General features: G+C 37.0%; 2 protein-coding genes across 2 annotated transcripts; both read left to right on the top strand.

Moving 5' to 3' along the window:
* Positions 1–2,686: 2,686 nt before the first annotated feature.
* LOC113348061 (uncharacterized aarF domain-containing protein kinase 2-like) lies at positions 2,687–8,619 on the top strand. Its single transcript, XM_026591763.1, has 6 exons — positions 2,687–2,843; positions 4,190–4,457; positions 4,904–6,263; positions 6,536–6,805; positions 7,544–7,699; positions 8,197–8,619. Exons 2-6 carry the CDS (start codon positions 4,444–4,446, stop codon positions 8,314–8,316), a joined length of 1,920 nt encoding a protein of 639 aa, XP_026447548.1. The 5' UTR covers positions 2,687–2,843; positions 4,190–4,443; the 3' UTR covers positions 8,317–8,619.
* Positions 8,620–9,057: 438 nt separating this feature from the next.
* On the top strand, positions 9,058–10,679 carry LOC113353546 (cationic peroxidase 1-like). The gene is made up of 3 exons (XM_026597112.1): positions 9,058–9,470; positions 9,565–9,759; positions 9,868–10,679. The coding sequence occupies exons 1-3, from the start codon at positions 9,249–9,251 to the stop codon at positions 10,414–10,416; spliced, it is 966 nt and encodes a 321-aa protein (XP_026452897.1). The 5' UTR covers positions 9,058–9,248; the 3' UTR covers positions 10,417–10,679.
* Positions 10,680–21,246: the final 10,567 nt, after the last annotated feature.

Below are 21,246 nucleotides of genomic sequence, written 5' to 3'. Positions count from 1 at the left end.
CTGTTAGCCTCTCTACACCAATATGAAAAATTCGGATCACCACGATTCATGCACCGAGTTCATCAACGGTCTCCTTCTGAACTTAAGGTTTGCGAACAGGTTCACCAACCTTCCTGTATTTCAAAAATTCAGGTATCCATGGTTTGCGAACTGGTTCGCCAACCTACCCTGAGTCGAAATATCAAAAGTTCTGATATCTCTCTTTTGAAGTTTGAAACATTCCCAAATGATAGAATCATTGCTTAGGCTATTTTCAATTGGTCCACAAATTAATTCTTAAACAATAAATTTTTCGAACTAATATTGTTAAGAACCTTTGAACATCCAATGCTTAAATCATATTTTGAGATGTTTAACAACATAATCTTGATATTGTTAAGGATCCTTGAACATCCCAAATGTAGCGTTTTGTTTTAAATGCTCATTCCCTTTTCAGATAAAAGAAAGGATGTAAGTTCTTGCCTTTCCCCGGGACCTTCGAAGAAATCCAGGGTTTTCGTCTCTGGAAACCTTTTCCTGGTAACTGTTATTCCAGTTTTGATAGAATCACTGTAAACGAAAAGTGTTTGTGATGAAAGATGGTCCTTATGCATTGGATTTTTTTCCTTAATGCTTCTCGACCTGTTGATCTTACTCCTCTTTCTCCTGTTTCATTTTCCGAAGATGAGGCTAGGTCTGCCCCAAAATTAGCTAGGGTAAACAGTTCTTTGTTAAGGCATTTATTATAGTTGTAGACTCTTCCCCTTCCCTTTATTTTAGGTGCTCGATGAATTTAGTAGAAACGTTTTTCGTACTAGCTAGATATTTGTGGTCTCAGTACAATGAGGTCATGACTCTTTTGATGCCTCTGAAAAAGAAGTACTCTTCATTGAAGACTAAAGTTAATTCAGATAAGCAAGCCAACAAGTATGTCACTGATCTTCTTAAGAAGTTCCCAGAGGATTTGAGGGTTGCTACATCTGAGTGTAGTGTTCTTAAAGCTGAGAACAAGCTTCTGAATAATCGGGTTGAGTTTCCGAACTTTAATCTTGAATATGTTCAGAACCAAATTCTCCTGTCGAAAGTTTTACCTTATTTTCCTTAAGGTAATCCTGAAAGTTCAGATCATCAAGCTTCTTCTTTGGAGGAAACCCGTTTGGATTACCAATGGCTTCTTCTCAGGCTCTCCTAGTTGCTTACTCAGAAGTCCAACCATCTGCGGAAGTCGCTGACATAGATGTTGATGATTCTGCTGTTAGGGGTGAGTCGAACTAATCAGTCAGGAGCCTCTATTTGAAAGATTGATTTAATTGTAATAGCTATTGTAATTTTTTTTTTTTGTAAAAAAATTTGGGAACTATTATGCTTTTAATCGAATTGATGTATATATATTTCTTTTACATTCGCGTTCTTATGACTACTCCTCCCCTTTTGGTCTTGAGAACAAATTTTAAGTTTAGATTCTGATTCTTCTGATCAGTAACCTTAGTTTGATGATGGTCACTATTGATTTTTGATCTTTTTTTATTTTGAGCCATTAACGTAGCTTCAAATTTTCATGCCTTATTTTTTTACCTGTGATTTGGTATTTAAACTTGACTGAATTCATAGATTGGTCGAGTTTAGAGGTTTTTGACCTGCTTTTCGACTTCAAGATCATATTTTTGATATGAGTCAGATTATTGGGTTAAATTAATCTTTTCCCCAAATCCTTTGTATAAGTTATAATTTTTGATCTTGATTTTTTAAGTCTATCGATCTAGAGTATTTTAACTCTACGACATGTGGTGGGTCTTAATTCTTGACTTTAGCCTCTCTTTGAACTAGTTCTAGTCTTATTTATATTGACTTTGACGATCATTCTATCGTCTTGAGTTGTAATTCTAGACCGAGCTGTGGCTTTGGCCTTTATGTTTCAACCCTTGTATTTGCAAATATTTATCTTTCGACATGTGTGATGGTGTTTTTTGACCTGACATGGGTCTTTCTTTCTATCTTCTGTTATGAAACTTCATCGATCTGAATTATTTATTATTTTAGATCTCTAGATGTGCCTTATGGTATTTTTCTTGACCTATTGGCTTATTTAATATCTTTCAACCTGTGTTAGATCATTTCAAGCAGTGGTAGGTCATTTCCTCGTTAGTCTTTTGTATTTCTTAGAATTGGACTTTTTATCGACCTGTGTTATACTTTTGTGTCAGGCTGTACCTTTGGTCCCTTTGATCCTTGATATTTTTCAGATATATTCTACGATCTCGGTTGTGTTTGAGGTTTCTAGATCGCGTCATTCACTTTAATATGCTATAATTTTACTTGAAATGTTCCAACTAACTGCTTATCTTATACTTTCTCTCTTATTGTAGTTGAGATAGTAGGCAATTTTGCCTGACCACTAGTAATGATAGCTACATCAAACTATCACGAAGATGGACAGTTCTTATCTTGAGGTTCTTGTCTACGATACACTACTCCAGAAAAAGCTATTAATCATGCTTTTAAATGGCAGATTAATCATGGGAATAAGTTTTACAAACAAATTCCGTAATATCACATGAAAATAACGGGATCCATCATTTAACACAAAAACACGGTTATTCTAACTGTGAACCTATAAGTTTGAAATTGGCTAGCCACCGGCATACTTGCCATGAGTATTTCTTTTTTGGTCGGTTTGCCATAAATTCAAGCCCAAGTCCCAAGAAATTAGGTTTGCCATAACCCAAGTCTTTTCACACAACAAATTAATCCCAAACCAAACGAGAAGTCTCTGAATTTCCTCTTTAAACCTCTCTTTCTGTTATTTTTTCTCAACAAACCTAACAGGAGATCGTCGTCCAAGAAGAAGAAGATATCAAATTCGTGTAAGTTACAAATCCCTTTCATCTTTGAATCTTGTTTTTGTTTTAGTTTCTGTCTGGTACCAAAAAAATTGATTTTTTGTACCTAATAAGATACGAAGATTTGTTTTGATGAATCGGTTAAAGTAGAAATTGGAAAGGAATGATTTTGTTTAGTTTAATTGCATGAATGGGTTTTCAAATCCAGTTAATGGTTATCCTGAACAAAAATGTACCAAGTATTTTGTGATGGAATGCAGGAAAATCTAATTATTGTCTGGTGCAATCTATGTTTTGTTCTTTCTGATAAAAGTATCCCATCTATGATATCTGCAACTCACTGGTGTTCGTGATTCCGTTAATTTTAGTCTTTCTATTCAGCTATCTATACTGTAAACATGGTCCTCTCAATTGCTTTTTAGCTCCAGAATTCAACCATAACTAGCCAATCACTCGAGCAACATTTCCATTCCCTTGTTAGCTTCTGAAACATCACCACAATCTCAGACCACTAGTGACATACAACCTTATTGTCTTGACTTGAAAACACGCTCTAGTCCCTCTAATTTCAAGCTGATTTTCTACTCAATTTCCAGGTCCAACCACAACCCAAAACTCTACTGATCCGTACCTTCTTAGCTTTCGAAATCTCTCAACACCCCACACAATCATTCATGCAATCAGTCACATCAACAACAACTTCAGCTGAAATTTCAGGCCAAGTTGCATCCTGAGTCAACACCATAAACTCGACCAAAATCATCACGACTTTAAGACATTCTGCTACCATCAATGAATCCAGCTCAATTATCTGTTAATCCCCATCATAAAGACCAACAGAATTAGTACAGCAACAACTCACTTTCATTGGTTTCTTGGCATATAAATTCTGTCCAAAACCACCGTAAACATGTACCTAAACTTTCCATAAACTCCAGTTATCTTCCCTGCTTCATCTTGCATCGAACTTCTCATTAGACCTTTGGCTAGAACCGACGTCAGTGAGATGTAAGTTTCTATTATGTCACCAACCACAACCAACCTACGATCAATTAGGAACTTACAGACTGCTGTGTAGTTCTATTTTGGATCAATGTGGCTAGTGATGACTAGAACTTAGACCATTCTAGCTTTGGAAATTAACTGCCGCATACTTCTTTGTCCTACAACTTTGTCTTCCCCACAGTTGCTTCAAGTCAAAATTGTTGTGGCTTGTCAATTTGTCTCATGTTTATGGAATTCGGAACTGCATTTGAAAGCCACAAGTGTTTTTAATGTGGAATTTAGAACCAGAATTTATTTGATTTGATCCTTCACAGCCGTACAGATTATTGACTGGCATCTTATTGTTTTTTATGTATGTCATTTAGGTTTAAGGGGAACACAAAAGACACGGATGAGCCATTTATCCATTCTTCAGTAGATCTCCTCCTTTCCTACCAATTAGGTTTCTGCAGAGATTCTTCTTCGTATTATTGAAGGTAATGAAGAAGATAGGCAGCTGGAAATGCTAATGATTACAGTTAGAACCATGATTCTATTTTCCGAGTGCAATCAAAAATGCCATCAGAAGAGTATGTAAACCCCACCTTCTTGATATACACGTTACGCTTAGAATCAATCAATGACCATTTACAGGTAATTTATCCTTGTCTTACAATTTTTTCCCTCTTTTTGTTCCACCACCCCTAGGGCATGCTATTAATGCTGACAATATGATTTACTTGTTCTGATATGAGATTGTGTAGGTTTTATTGGTGGTTAGAGATTGATAATTCAATTTGGATTTTGCTTATTTTCATCTATTTTTGTTTGAATACGCCTGTGAGCATGCACATTTAGCTTAACTTTGTTTAAAGAGTTCTCATACATGTGTCAACTCATGTTAAAGATAATAGGTGTTTAAGTCTTTAGTTTAATCAGTTTGAGCAATCTGCATCTAGGTTGCATTCGCATTTGCATATTCAATAATGAAACACAGGATTTATATGTTGCATTTCTAGCTGACCACAAAATAGTGTTGCATCGACTAGGTTAAGATTTGGAGAATCTTTTAACTCTACAGCACAACCATAAAAATGCAGGTTTTTGACACTGGGAAGAAATAGAGGAGTTGGGCGCCTCTTTCTAGAGCAAAGAAACAGTTGCTTGGTGACGAAGAAGCATGGGGCTCATGTTACAGTTGGACTATCTTCCTCCATTCCTAGATTATACTCACAATCCTCTATTCCTAGATTATACTCACAACACAGCAGTCAAAGACATCTTTCATATTCATTTTATAAGGCCAAGTCAAATTTTTGTAGCAGTTACACAAAAAATTCTCTACTTTCGACCAGTAATAATACAGTGACACATCATGCTCAAGTTGCTTGGAAGAGGCTTTATCAGATATGTTCTTACAATGGGCCTTCATTCCCTCCCATAAATAAGATAGCTTGTGCTGTGAGCTTGGCATTGACCAGATCACCCGTTATAGTTCCTAGCATTTTTGCACTAGTTCTTGGAAATGCAGCATGGACACAAAGGACTTGGGCTGCCGGACACAGTGAGCAGTTTGCAACAAGTAATAGTATTTACATGCATGCGCAAAATGGGCATCTTTATTTGAGCTCATTTTTGTTCTCAATCTTTGACGGAATCATGTTATTATTCAGAAGCATGTATTTGGCAATTCTTTTTTCACCAAGCATAGCAATGGCTCCATTTGCGGATTGTATGGGTGAGAACTTTAGGAAAGTATGGCTTCGTATAGTACGTGTTACACTGGAAAAAGCAGGTCCAGCTTTTATAAAATGGGGACAATGGGCAGCTACAAGACCTGATCTCTTTCCTAGAGATCTCTGCACCGAGCTTTCAAAGCTTCACACCAAAGCCCCAGCTCATAGCTTTGCCTACACTAAAAAAACTATTGAAAAAGCATTTGGTCGTAAACTTCCGGAAATCTTTGAGGATTTTGAGGAGGAACCTGTTGCATCAGGAAGTATTGCCCAAATACATCGAGCTACTTTGAGATTTCGATACCCAGGTCAAAAGTCGAAGCCGATTGTGGTTGCTGTGAAAGTTAGACATCCTGGTGTTGGTGAATCAATTAGAACAGATTTTGCAATTATTAATGTGGTCGCCAAAATTTCGAACTTCATCCCCGCATTGAAGTGGTTGAGACTTGATGAAAGTGTACAACAGTTTGCTGTCTTTATGATGTCTCAAGTAGATCTTGCAAGAGAAGCAGCACAATTGAGTCGTTTTATTTACAATTTTCGACATTGGAAAGATGTCTCTTTCCCAAAGCCTTTATATCCTCTGGTGCATCCTGCTGTTTTAGTGGAGACTTTTGAGAATGGAGAAAGTGTTGCAGCATATGTTGATGAGAATGTAGGACATGAAAGAATGAAAAGTGCTCTTGCTCACATTGGTACTCATGCGCTTCTGAAGATGCTTTTGGTAAGTTATTTCTGCATTTACTCTTGCATCAAAGTAATAATGGCATATATGATATTTTCATGCACGACAAGAATCAATGCAAAGAAACGTCACAGACCAGACAATGACTTACATCTGAAACATATTAGTGCAATCTGTTACATTTGGGCAGGTAGGTAATAGGTATTGTTGGTCATATTCACAAAGGATAATCATCAGAGTCAATGAACTTCATGGTTGTTTTGTTCTTCCTATATTGTGTTAGCATTACAATCAGTGCAATTATCTTTCAGGTGGATAATTTTATCCATGCAGATATGCATCCCGGAAATATCCTTGTCCGGGTACCTAAAGGCAAGCCTTCTCGTAAGAAGCTCTTTAAATCGAGGCCTCATGTTATCTTCCTTGATGTTGGGATGACAGCTGAGCTCTCTAAGAGTGATAGAGTAAATTTATTGGAGTTCTTTAAGGCTGTTGCAGTTCGTGATGGCCGCACAGCTGCGGAGTGCACCTTGAGGTTATCAAAACAACAGAACTGTCCGAACCCAAAAGCCTTCATTGAGGTAACATGCTTGTTGCAGATCTTTGTAGCTTAACATTGATTGATGCCTGTAGTGTTGTTTGTCATCTTAATGTCTTGTTGACTTTTTAGTATCATGTGAAAGTTTTTCATCCTTATTTCAGAATGTTGAATTGATCTGCTAATATTCAATTCCTCGTATATTTTGAGTGAGGTTTTTTATATAAATACTATATCTCACATAGTTAAGTACTACCAACCTAATTTCTAGCTACTACTGTCTAGTAATTACCACATGACTTCAGCCATCACTATATGATTTAAATATGCATTTTGGATAAGAATAATCTTCTTTATCTATCTGGAGGTTCTTGAAATGAAATGCATCAGCATTAGTTTGCTAAGAAACTACGGAGAGGCCAAATAATCTGTAGATGCCCAATACTCAGGTTATTAGATGTGAATGGTGAATATTGATTTCAAGAAATTAAAAAAATGTTTGTTACAGAACACTATTCAGGTGTTTATATAGGTGAACCCTTGGTTGTACAAGCCTACAGAATTTTGTAAGAGATCCTATTGGTTTAAATCATGTTTTGCCAAGCCTGTTGTACTGTGGTGATGATCTTGAATCCGAGGCTTTAAGCTCACATTAACTGAACTGTTATCACCTGATTTTATTATTTAATATCTTGTGAATGAATGGCATAAGAGGAATTCTTGTTTGCAGTTTTCTTTAGCTATCTACATCTTCTACTCAAACATCATGGTTTTTTATCAGGAAGTGTCAAAGTCATTTGCTTTTTGGGGCACCCCGGAAGGTGATATAGTCCACCCTGCCGATTGCATGCATCATTTACTTGAGCAAGTTCGACGTCATAAAGTCAATGTTGATGGCAATGTTTGCACTGTGATGGTTACTATGTTGGTGCTCGAGGTAATTACTTGTCACCTTTTAGTTGTTGCAATCCAATCCATGATTTCTTTTTGTTTTCAACATGCTCATTTGATGGTGGGTATCAAGCGACCAACTAAAAAAATCATATTTGATAGCTTACCTATATTAATAGGCTAGTGTTAACTAAGCTCACACATGATTTAGGTAGATGATTGCTGCTTGTTGCTAAAAATTCTTAGTCATTGTAGAGTGTCACAATTGTGCGTCTGTGGGGTTGTATCTAAATTGTCTAACCTTCAGCAGCTTGGAACATATACACTAAACGACACTAGGCAAAGTTTCATGTTAAAAATTTGGAATGTGAAGATATCAATTGAAATTGAATCCTTCTTAAGAAAACCAAGCTTCTGGTTTTTGGAATTCTAAACCAATTTCTAGTATTGTAGATCTTATCATGATGTAAAACTGCACGCGTCGTAGTTTATAATAGTCGAGATGATTATGACTTTTTGTTGTTTGCATTTCTGTCCTTTCAGGGATGGCAGCGGAAGCTTGATCCAGATTACGATGTTATGAGGACACTACAAACATTGCTATTCAAGAAGGACTGGGCAGAGTCACTTGTCTATACAGTCGAAGGACTCATGGCCCCTTAGAAAACTGCTAATCTTTTGAGCTGATCTTTCAAACAATTTTGAGCTGTTCTTCAAACAATTTTGACAGACTGGTAATGAAGACATAACAATGAGAGAAGAAAAAAAACAAGGTATATATTGTACACCGGAAAGAATAAAAAAACGGATGGAGCGAGTTTCGTTACGGCTTCCACATTTTTTTTTGGTAGCTTCCACTATTCTGTTCTTCTGTATTATTTTGTTTAGGTATTTATTTATTGTTAACGAATATCATTTCCTTAACACAAACTGATTTGATTTATGCAAACAAGCATGAGATACAGATAAAATGGTTCATGCAAACATCAGATTGCCACTTAGCCTGTTGAAAACGGCACGAGTGTTCATATTTACACATTAATGATTAGACTAGGCAAAGCCTCTCTCCACAGTGAGGTGCAACTGAACCCTCTTTTCAATTGGCTGCATTCAAGTTACATACCCAAGCAAAATGGCAAAATCTAAATGCTTGGCCTAAGCAACAAGAACGACCTTTTCGCTAGAGATCCATTTTACAAGTCAGCGTCGTAATAAATACTCCCGCTTAGAAACCCCCTCAAACTTCCCCCCTCCAGGTAGGACGCATACTACAAAATTAGGGCAGTAATGGTACTGCCAGAAGACTCGGTCACAATCCTCACCTCACTGTGCGTAATCTAGAGAAAACTACTTCAAAATAGGCAACCCGCAGCCACTGTGGAAGGCCGGCCAGTTCAAAAAATGGTAGAAACTGAAAAACCATTGTTACCATCTTCCAAGAACATATGTGCTGCATGCTCATAAAATCCCTATAAATACTTGAGCCAGTTGAGCTATAAGAAGCAATTGATATCTAGAGAAAAAGTACAAGCATTTTATACAGTTTAGATATAGAGCATTAGAGTTTTGTTATTGAGCACAGTCAGTCGATCAATATGGCTGATCGTAGTACTAATGGTTTCTTTTACTTCTTTCTTGCGATTGTTTTAGTGTCAATGGCAGCGATTTCCTCAGACGCACTCTCGACAACTTTCTATGATAAGGCTTGTCCAGAGGCTCTTCCAACCATTAAGAAAGTGGTTGCTGATGCGGTGAACCGTGAGGGTCGTATGGGTGCTTCTTTGCTTCGACTTCATTTCCATGATTGTTTCGTTAATGTAAGATTAACTACATATTTGATAATCTATAGCCTCGTACGTTGCCATGCAATGTTAAATTCTTGTTTAACGGTTGATTGAAAATCTAAACCAGGGTTGTGACGGATCCGTTCTTCTTGATAGCACGTCAACCATTGATGGCGAGAAGACTGCACTTGCCAATAACAATTCAATAAGAGGATTTGAAGTAGTTGACAGAATCAAGTCAGAGGTGGACAGAGTCTGTGGTTACCAAGTTGTATCTTGTGCCGATATCTTGGCCGTCGCTGCTCGCGACTCTGTTGTCCAGGTAAAAGAAAACTATTACATGCATCAAGTTGTAGCATCTTACTAGAAGGCAATTCTTTTAAATATGGAAAACTGATTTTATTACCATTTCTTGAACTTACTTTTGCAGTTAGGAGGACAGACATGGAATGTAGAACTAGGTCGAAGAGATTCAACCACAGCGAGAAGAACCGATGCCAACAATGCCTTACCAGCCCCTTTCATGGACCTCCCGGCTCTCAAAACCAACTTCGAAAATGCAGGTTTAGATGAAACAGATCTAGTTGCATTATCGGGTGGACATGCAATAGGACTCTCTCAGTGTACCAAGTTCAAAGTTCGAATCTACAATGATTCAAACATCGACACATCATTTGCTGCGAACCTAAAACCAATGTGCCCTTCCTCCGGCGGTGACACCAGACTTTCTCCATTAGATCCTACACCTACCAAATTCGATACACAGTACTTTAGAAATTTGGTGAAGCAAAGAGGATTACTACACTCGGATCAGGCTTTGTTTAACGGTGTATCAACTGATGCATTGGTCAGGAAATATAGTACTAATGCTGGTGCATTTGCAGCTGATTTCGGAAAGTCCATGGTCAAAATGGGAAGAAATAGGCCATTGGAAGGAAATTCTGGACAAATTCGTTTGAACTGCAGGAGGATTAATTAAAAGATAATCAGCGGATTGATTATTTGGTTAAAATTCTTTGCATGTATTTTTATTTATTTATATATTTATTTTCAAAACTTAGCTGGGCAATTTGTTCCAGCTTCCATCAATAAAAGCACTAGCCAGAATTGAAATAAAACAACAAGATATGGCTTTGCCAGAAGACTCGGTCACAATCCTCTTGAAGATAGGGCTGAGTACTCTGTGGCCGACGCTACGAATTTAGATGATTGTTTCTTGTGGATTCCCTGTATCTGTTGGAAAACGATTAATAAAATATGCTTTTTAAAATTTTAATAAAAATTATAATTTATTGTTTTCTTGTGAATGAAAAACTTATTAGTCCCAGTGGAGTTTCCACTTTTTAGTTGTTTTAAGAGACCATATAAGATTTTTACTCCCACATTGGGGAGTTCCTCTTCTTAAGTTGTATTTGTCAATTATATAAACAAATTCACTATTTTTGTAAAATCTATGGGAAAAGGGATTCTCTATTTTTTAGAGAGACCCTCAAGGGAAAATATATTATGGTGATTTCTTAAACGTCCGCATTTTTCTGGTGTTTTATCCTGGAGATAGCCGTCCTGTGAGGGTTATAACATCACTCTTGAGTGTAGCCGGACGCTAATGTCTTAAGGGCAGCGTGTTGAACACGTGACTCACTCTGTTTTTCCAAAGTTTTGCCTTGTTGCTGTTGTGGAGATATGGGAAGCCCGTTCGTTTCGTCAATCGATCACTTCCACTATAAAGGAGCTAAATATTAATAACTTTTGCTTATTTTTTTTTTTTTTGTTTTTGATTATTGCACCTAACAATCTTAAGACATTATAATTTGTAATAATCATGGATGTTAATTGTGGAGTGAAAAACAAAAAAACGAATTTTTGGTCAGCTGTAGAGTTTCGAGTTTATCTCTTAACCTAAAAGAAATTTTGTCGAACCCTTTGGAATAATGTAGTAGACACCTTTATAGATACCCACGTAAAATTTCAGAATTTTTGGAATTGTAAAAGTATTTTTTTGATATTTTACAAAACAGAGAAATGTTCCTGAAAAATTCTGACGAGCAGAAATTTGTTGTTAACTGAAGTAGTTTTTATGGGGTAACCATGAGTTTTTTGAAATGGTGATTCAAATGAAGTTTGTATATATATATGTTATCTTCAAAACTCATATTTTACTTTCCGATTCGGAATTGTGGTTTGTGAATTAAGGTGTCATCTCCAAGGGATATGGCTAATAGGCGCATGTGGTTGAAAACAAATCTTCCAAAGCTGGCAAAGGTGAAAACATCGAGCGCAACTCTAAGCATGGTCTTCATAAGAAATGTATTTTTCGTAAACCTGAATCTAGCATTACTTTAATTAAAGGTGATTTTTTATGTTTGTAAATTCCTGGCCACATGGCAGTAAATTGTAGACAACGTAAAAACCTTAATAAGTAGAAAGTTAATGCTAATTTAGTTGAAACAAATAGAACGAGTTCAGTGGCATGATGTCGGAAGTTATTTTAATAACCAATGTGAGATATTGGTGGGTGGACTCTGGAGCCACCAAGAATGTTTGTTGAAACAGAGACCTGTTCACCTCCTATCATAAGATAGGGGATGTCGAGAAACTATTTTTGAGTAACTCATCTGCAATAGAGGTTGCATAAAAGGAAAAGGTCGAGCAGAAGCTCATATCTGTAATATTCTCACATCGAATGAAGTTTTCATTTTCTGAGCATATGCGAAAATCTTGTATCTTGTTCTGTTGTAGATGGAAAAAGATTTAAGATCTTAATTGAATCTGGAAAACTTGTTGTAACTAGGCAGTGATTTTTTAAGCAAGAGTTATAGGACTTTGGGTCTATATAAGCTTAACGGAAAAACTGACGATGTGAACATAGTTGATTCTTGTGCTTTCTTTGTGTGATTGATTGTTTTACGTGGTAGACTTGGAACCGTAAACTTATAAATCAATGCTTAACTGGCTAGCATAGGCTACGTACCCAAATTTAGTTTGGATTTTGAACACAAAAGTTAAATCTTCGTAGAATCAAAATATGCTTTAAAACCTTTTAGCACAAATGTTCAGAGTAATTCTAAGCCTTTAGAACAGTTAGGCCTAGTTGACATGAGTTCAACCCAAAACTACTGTGGTAAAAGATGGTTTATAACTTCCGTAGATGATTGTACGAGGTACTATCTTGTATACTTGCTTAGGGATAAGGTTGATTCCTTAGAAGCCTTAAGAGTGTAAACATGAAATTGAAGGTGAAGTATACGTTACCACTAAAAGGGTTAGGTCTGAACGTGATGGCAAGTATGAAATTCATATAGGAATTGCACCTCCTTATTCACCATAGTTTAATGGTATAGTTGAACGTAAGATCAGAACCATTAAGGAGATGATATATGCCATGTGATTAAAGGATTAACTGCCAACTTGTGGGGGAGGTCGTTCTCTAAGTATATCCTGAATAGTGAATAGAGTACCCTCATAAGGATCAGATGAAACTTCATATAATTTATGGAAAGGTAGATGACCTTCTTATGAATGCGTCAAAGTGTGGGGGTGTTTGATTAAGATTGTCATTCCTCTTCCTAAAAGAACTAGATATAAACCAAAAATGTTGATTGTGTCTTCATATAGGGTATGCTGAGTATACTTATATAGATTTTTGGTTGTGTGTTCTGATCTTTCAGACTTTGGTGTGACTTTTCTGACTTTGGTGTGCATATTGTTACGGAATCTAGGGATGTTGAGTTCTTTGAGCATGTTTATTCTTAAACATGTACCTCATTAGAGATGTGTTGTTGATCCCCTAGATTTATTTTCAAATAGTCAGAACTTATTTTAAAGGAATATGAAGTTGATGTTGAGCCTAAGAGAAGTAAAACAATTAGACTTGAAACTTCTTATGAAACCGACTTCATAACATGCCTACTTAGTCTGATCCCCAGACTTGTAAAGAAGCCTTGATATCTACTGAAACCCCATTCTGGTAAGAAGCTTCATTTAGTGAAATAGACTCAGTCCACCAAAACCAGACTTGGGAGCTTGCTAGTTTACCTCCAGGAAGTAAGACCATGGGATGTAAATGAGTCTTTAAGAGGAAATGATAGGTAGATGGAACTGTGGAAAAATATTAGGCTAAGTTGGTAGCTAAAGGCTATAAACTAAAATAAGGTGTAGATTTCCTTGATTCTTATTCACTTATGACGAGAATTACTTCTCTTGAGATGTTAATTGATATTGCTTCCATAAACAACTTGGAGATACATCAGATGGATGTTAAGAAAACTTTTCTAAAACTGTGAATTAGATAAAGAAATTTACATAGAACAACCTGAGGACTTTGTAGTGAAAGGTTATGAAGACAAAGTTTGTAAGTTGAACAAATATTTGTATGGTTCCAAATAAGCATGTAAACAGTGATATGGAAAATTTGATCATGTAATAATGTGTGGTGGATTTAAGTTAATGAATCTGACAAGTATATTTAGAAGTAAATTTTTAAGGATGCCCGTGTGATTGTATACTTGTATGTTGATGATATGCTTATACTTGATACAAACATAGATGTGATTAATTCCACTAAAAACATGCGCTGAATGAGAACGTTGACTTGAAAGACTTAGGCCCTGTTGATATAATCTTAGGGATGAGTATTAAAAGATAATCTAACATTTATAGTCTTATTCGCTCTCATTATGTTGAATTTTGTGCTTAAGAGATACAATCAGTGTGATTGTAAGCCTGCTTGTACTCCGTACGATTATTCTTATAGACTCAAGAAAAATAAGGATAGTGGAGTATCTTAACTTGAATACTCAAGAGTTATCGGATGTCTGATGAATTTAATGAACTGTAAGAGTCCAGGCATTGCCTATATTGTGAGTAAGTTAAGTATATATAATTATAGTCCAGAACAAGAGCATTGGGATGCACTTAGTAGAGTATTATGGTACCTAAAATACTCTATTACATTTTATTTGATTTATGAAAGGTATCTTGTTGTCCTTGAGGGACTTTGTGATGCAAACTGGATAGTTGACTCAGAGGAGTCTAAGTCTACGAGTGGATATGATTTCACTCTAGCAAGAGGATTTGTTTTTGGAAGATTTTCAGACAAACATATATTGCTCAATTCATTATGGAATCTGAGAGTATTGCGTTAGATAAAGCACGAGAGGGGCCGAGTGCCTAAGATGCTTTTTAGAAGACATCCTCTCTGGCATAGGCCTGTGCCATCTATATCTATACATTGTGTTATCCAAGCTATAATATCTATAGCTAAAAACAACTACTCTCAATCGGCGTTATTTACATTGATTGGATAAAGTCCAAGGAGAAATTCGCACAACCTTTGACGAAAGGTTTATCCAAATAGATAATTAGAAATGCATCGAGGGGGATGGGGCTTAAGCTCATAAATTAAACTTGCCATGAAGGATATTCAACCTTGCTGACTGGAGATCCCAAGATCAAGGTTTCGAATGAGACAACTAATTTGTGGTGGGTAAAGGTAAACACTATCAGAGAATTTCATTCTCTATCCCTTCCCTATGGTGTAGACGCGATAGTGTGACTCCATGTGAAGGATGACTTTTAAGAAGTCTTAATGAGTTCTATAGTTTCAATTTAAGATTGAAGTGGGGTGTAGCAGTAACACTCTTTATGGAAACTCACCTATCTGAATGAGGAAGTGGGGCCGCTTCCTATGAGAATATGAGCTTTGATTCTCTAGAGCATTCTGAGAAACATGATATGTCCAGAGCCAAATTGGACAAAACTGCACGAGCTTGGCAACAACCTTGGAGATATCATCCGTGGTCGTTATCGCGAATTACATCAAACGCTAGCAGTTGAAGACATAGTTCACTGTCTCTAGCAAGTAATTCCGGTAATATCTCATTAAGCAAAGGTTCAAGACCTCATGGACACCTCTGCCTAAAATGGTATTTCCTTCGCTTTTTCTGTGATTTTCGTTTTGATGGTTTTGGTATTAGTGGAACTTATGACCTAAGGGTCTCTAAAGGTTCACTAGTTCATGCTGTTTCACTTGGGTGAAAAGAACCTTTAGTCTCACTTGTGAGGAACTAAAGATGAAAGCTCTCTATACTGTATGATTTTTTGCAATCCATAGTATGACCCTGGGGTCAACACACTGTTGTGTGAGGGAGATGACGTTGGAATGGCTAGTATGACTTCAACATGCACGATCTGTCTGTCTGTTAAGTCAGTTCGGGTCGTGAGATTGCGTTGTTGATTTACCAAGATCTATCCGTGTTTTCGTTTTTTATTGAGTTTTCATTCATGTGGGGGATTGTTGGAAAACGATTAATAAAATATGCTTTTTAAAGTTTTAATAAAAATTATAATTTATTGTTTTCTTGTGAATGAAAAACTTTATTAGTCCCATACGATGGAGTTTCCACTTTTTAGTTGTTTTAAGAGACCATATAAGATATTTAGTACCACATCGGGGAGTTCCTCTTCTTAAGTTGTATTTGTCAATTATATAAACAAATTCACTACTTTTGTAAAATCTATGGGAAAGGGGATTCTCTATTTTTAAGAGAGACCCCCAAGGGAAAATATTTTATGGTGATTTCTTTAACGTCCACGATTTTTCTTAACGGTTTTTTCGGAGTTTCCAAGCTCAAATTGAGCATCTAATACATATGCTAGTAGTAGGTGTATTAGGTTGTTTTATTCTGGAGATATCCGTCCTGTGAGGGTTATAGCATCACTCTTGAGTGTATCCGGGCGCTAATGTCTTAAGGGCAGCGTGTTGAACACGTGACTCACTCTGTTTTTCCAAAGTTTTGCGTTGTTGTTGTTGTGGAGATATGGGAAGCTCGTTCGTTTCGTCAATCGATCACTTCCACTATACAGGATCTAAGTATTAATAACTTTTGCTTATTTGATTTTTCTTTGTTTTTGATTATTGCACCCAACAATATCATCCGAAACTATCCGGTTACCTAATCTCGATCGTCAGTCTTTTTCTAACAAATCAAAAAAATATTATATGTTCTGTAGGATCGAGCAAGAGAGAGGAGAGCACAACGCGGAAGAAATAAAACGATTACATTGATAATCAGTTTGATGTACATTCTCTCATGGCTTAACAACCTACTTATAGTCTCACAAACTTGACAATCACTCAAAGTACTTTCCTAATAAAATCAAACTCTAAATAAAGAACACTACTAGAAACACAAAGAAACTCTAAACATAGTAAAACTCTAAAACAAGCAACCGACACAACTTTCTTCTCAAGTTAGCTCGACTTCCAAATATGACACAATGTGTCAACAAAGTATGTTGATCCACCCAGACTGTGTCAACAATACTTGTTGATCCATGCACTGTGTCAACAACACTTGTTGACCCACGAACCAAATCACCATATCTTGGTTTAACTTCCAACATACTCCCTTAAACCAAGATATCATTCAACGAGAATTCCGTAACCCTCTTCTACTCCTCATCTTCTTCTATTAATCGACGTCAGCACGTCCTTGTCTTTTCTCATTTTCTATTCCTCTTCTTCCATTAATAAACGTCAACATACAACTATTAGAGATACTAACAATGGTAGCTCACCCACTATTCGAATTACTAATATTAGTATCAACACGTTCTTGTCTTTTCTCATTATTCTTCAAAGGTACCACCAACAAACCCTTACTCCTTGATACCCGATTATAGCTTATCCCAACTTCATGACCTCACCGGAATTCCGTCATCAAACTCAAACTCAAACTCAAATCAAAAACAAAGCACAAACAACAAACCAACTAAAAAACGAAGCACAAACAACAAACCAACTAAAAACGAAGCAATCTTCTAATTTTTCTTAACAGCAATCTTCAAACACATACCATAATGTCGTCATACCATAGCAACCAGCACAAACTTCTTTCTTCTTCATCGCAGCGGAATATCATTCTTAACAAATCCTTAACAAGCTAGAAACACCTTATTGTGCTCTATTCAACTTGCAACCAAACACAAAACCAAATTCTTTAACTCAACACCGATCATTGTAGCCCACCTTAAACTTTCTTCACTGAGCATTGTAGCTCAAACTCAACACTTGTTTACCTACTTCACTTGCAGGATTTCCACTTAACACTTTAAATTTCACCCTGGAATTTCTTCACTTCTCTAGACAAATCCCCACCGGGATTGCTCTTCACAACTCTAGACAAATCCCCACTGGGATTGCTTCACTTCTCACGATCGCACCCTTGTGACGTCTCTTCTCTCCAATCTCTCATCACCACCTGCTGATTACTTCTCTTTCTTCACAACCTTGTTGTTGTTTCTTCTTCTCTTCTTTTCTTCTTTGTTCCTTTGTTCCAGTCACGCTATTGTTACGAAACCTTCACACTTCTTTTCTTTTCAAGATTCTCTCACAATCTTTCTCTTGTTACACTTCTGCCACAAGCAATAACTAACACAAAGTCTGCCACACTTTGTATGATTTCCAAGTTTCTCTCACAAACTCTTCAACCACACTTCAATTTCCAACATGTTTGAGATTAAACTCCTACCATCCTCCCTTATGCTCAAACATCACCACCCAACTTTCTTTGTCGTTCCAAGTTTCTGAATTCGATCAACTTTATTAAACTGTATCAGTCCTCTTGACTGCAATACCAACTTTGGTCTTCTAGTGCGTCTATTTCGAATCCATAGCTTAACCATTTGAATCAACCACTCACCATAAACTTGTTCACTTCACCGTCACCAACATACACATCATACTATCACCTTTCACAAAACTGCTTTCTGCAACGCCTCTTCCAGGAAACTGTCACACTCACACTTCCACACTGTCACAAACATTTGTCACAGCCACAACTGTGACACTTTCTTCTATCACGATTCTTTTAAACTGTAACAGCTCTTCTGTAGCATATTCTTCTGTAACATTTGTATATAACACTAACCTTTTGTAACACATGTACTGTTATAATCTTCCAATGACACTTTCCTTTTTTTTTTTGTTGCTGCCTTGTGACCATCTTGGGTACGAGTTCTTGTCACTGCAGTTCCCTGCCAACGCACCACAAAAAATAGGGCAGCAATATGGTACGTCACTGATTTCTCGAGCCGTACCTTCCTTGTTTTGCTCTCGGTTTCATCTTCTTCTTAACCCTATGTTTTGTCGAGCTCCATCACTGGAGTTCCATACCAGCAGCTTCTCTTCCATTGATCATCATGGAATAAGACGCCATTACCATGCGGTAATACACCTGAGCATCGCCTCCAAGAAACAACACGTCCGAGAAACCTAGGCAGCAGTTTCAACATCAGCATCCATTCCTTCCGAGTTCTAAAAAAAACAACAACTCAAAAACTTCACGAGTTTGTAAGATGATAAACGCCGAGCAGTAATACACCTGAGCAGTGACCACGAAACTTCACTTCTTCTTTTTTCGATTTGTTGTAGCAACGGCAGCTGAGAGCCAGAACTAACCATGGAACCAAGCTAGGGTAGTGGTCCCGGTCTCTACTCCTTGTTCCCTGAACTTCAACCACCATACGTGTTTTCAATCATTCACGACAGCAAATTCTTGTTTAATATAAGCTCAGAACATTCAAACACCAACCCAAATGCGTCTGCAACTTCTCCAATTCTTTATCTTCCGTTCACCTGCGACAAGAACCAGGCAGTAAACTTGATTTCTCCATCCCTCTTTTCTCGCCTTGAAAATCAACCAAACCTAAACTTCAGAACGTCATTACAATCTTTTGTTTGCTCCGAACCCTAACTAAATCAACAGCAGCAGACTCGGCTTTTTGTATGCTCCAAACTCCAGGCTTTTTGTATGCCTGAACTTCTAAAAACAAGACATTAATCCTTCGCGGCTAACCTACCATATTTTGCTTCTTCGAACCCATTATTAACCTTCATCGACAGAACCTCTCTGAATCCAAGCAGCATCATCTTCATGGAACCCTACAGCTTTGCAGATGAGCTTCAACCACCAACATCAGCAACAAACTCAGAACTTCTTGGGTCTTCTCTATCATCACAACACCACAACTCAAATTTAACGCAACACAAATTTTTTTTTTTAAACTTGTGAACTTTCTCAAACCCTAACGCAGCTTGACAAACTCCAATTTGTTAAACCATCACAACTCATACAACTTCTTCTCCTTTAATGAAAACAGTTCTCCAACACTTACTCCTTCTCCCCTCCCTTTCTTTCACCTTGCTCTGATACCATATGTAGGATCGAGCAAGAGAGAGGAGAGCACAATGCGAAAGCAATAAAAGGATTACATTGATAATCAGTTTGATGTACATTCTCTCATGGCTTAACAACCTAGTTATAGTCTCACAAACTTGACAATCACTCAAAGTACTTTCCTAATAAAATCAAACTCTAAATAAAACACACAACTAGAAACACAAAGAAACTCTAAACATAGTAAAACTCTAAAACAAGCAACCGACACAACTTGCTTCTCAAGTTAGCTCGACTTCCAAATATGACAGAGTATATCAATAACGTATGTTGATCCACCCAGACTGTGTCAACAATACTTGTTGATCCATGCACTGTGTCAACAACACTTGTTGACCCACGAACCAAATCACCATATCTTGGTTTAACTTCCAACATGTTCGATTTAGTGTTATCTTCACCACCTCTTCCAAATACTAGTAGTTTTACTAATTGTAATCCTGTCAATGATGATGGCTGCACGGTATTTCTAATTTTTAGAAGTATAAATAGTATAGGTGAAGTTAGCAGAAAGAAGCAGATTCTCGTTTTTTGCCGGCCTGGGGACAAACAATGGAGCATAAAGGAATTGGATAGCCGTTCCGACCCCAATGGAGATTTTTCCAGAATCATTGATACCCTGCTTTGCTTCCAAGGTAAATTATATGCATTCGGTGCTGTTGAGAATTGGGTTATAGAGATCGGAATACAAAATCTATGGCATCATGTTCTCGTTGACAAAGAAACCCAATTTCTTAGAAAATTCAAGGTAGAGCTACCCGGATATTTTCCAATGCATGAAGCACATTTTCCACTAATAGTTGGAGGTGAGGAGTATAGTTTTTACATGGAAGATTGGGTTGAATCTGGTGATGAAATCTTTAAAGTTGTTCTAAATTGCAGTCCAAGAGGTTTTAGAAAAGTTGGCTCGACACATATCTTCAAGTTGGATTTGTCATCGATGACTTGGGTTTTGTTGAAGTCTTTGCGTGATCATGTTCTATTTTTGTGCACAAACATGGACACAGAATACTTAACCTCTAGAAAGTGTTACTCAATTTCCAGTGCGTATGGCTCAGCAGCTGATATGGGACTGGAAAGGGGTTGCTTGTTCTATACACTACCCGAGGATCAAACCTTGTACATATTTGAACCAGAAGACAATGCTACTACAGTTATCATGCCATGTTTGCAGCTTCCAACTCCGTGGTTTCTCCCCAATTGGATAATGATGCCCACAACAGAAAACAGGTAAGCTTCCAAACATCAATGCAACCATAATTACGTACACTGTGTTTACAGCACATTGGTTAGCTTTTCTAATTATGGATTTTTTTTATTTTTTTTATGTTGGCAGGCAAGTTGGTGCAACAAGGAGAAGAATAACGGATTTTCTAATAAGCCAAGACACAACTGAAACCAGTATAGAAGAGGAGAACATGAGCAGGTTAAATAATAGTGGAGACGAATTAGAAGAATTAAAACCGTGGGATTTTCTTGATGATTATGATAGTATAGAGGAGATAGCAAGATTTCTCCATCCAATGGATTATACTCATTTCCGTTTAGCATGTAAACAATATTCTGTATTT

Source organism: Papaver somniferum, chromosome 2 (assembly GCF_003573695.1).
Source record: "Papaver somniferum cultivar HN1 chromosome 2, ASM357369v1, whole genome shotgun sequence".
Classification (NCBI taxonomy): Eukaryota; Viridiplantae; Streptophyta; class Magnoliopsida; order Ranunculales; family Papaveraceae; genus Papaver; species Papaver somniferum.
Note: the sequence above shows the minus strand (reverse complement) of the source record. Positions and strands in the feature narration are given on the sequence as shown.

What these genes read in the sequence shown, in the direction of transcription:
- LOC113348061 (XM_026591763.1), top strand. An exon ending in CGCTTCTGAAGATGCTTTTG is followed by an intron (nt 6,264 to 6,535) that starts GTAAGTTATTTC and finishes ATTATCTTTCAG; the next exon opens with GTGGATAATTTTATCCATGC. An exon ending in TTACTATGTTGGTGCTCGAG is followed by an intron (nt 7,700 to 8,196) that starts GTAATTACTTGT and finishes CTGTCCTTTCAG; the next exon opens with GGATGGCAGCGGAAGCTTGA.
- LOC113353546 (XM_026597112.1), top strand. Translation starts at nt 9,249, where the DNA reads ATGGCTGATCGTAGTACTAATGGTTTCTTTTACTTCTTTCTTGCGATT. An exon ending in TCCATGATTGTTTCGTTAAT is followed by an intron (nt 9,471 to 9,564) that starts GTAAGATTAACT and finishes AATCTAAACCAG; the next exon opens with GGTTGTGACGGATCCGTTCT. An exon ending in CTCGCGACTCTGTTGTCCAG is followed by an intron (nt 9,760 to 9,867) that starts GTAAAAGAAAAC and finishes TTACTTTTGCAG; the next exon opens with TTAGGAGGACAGACATGGAA.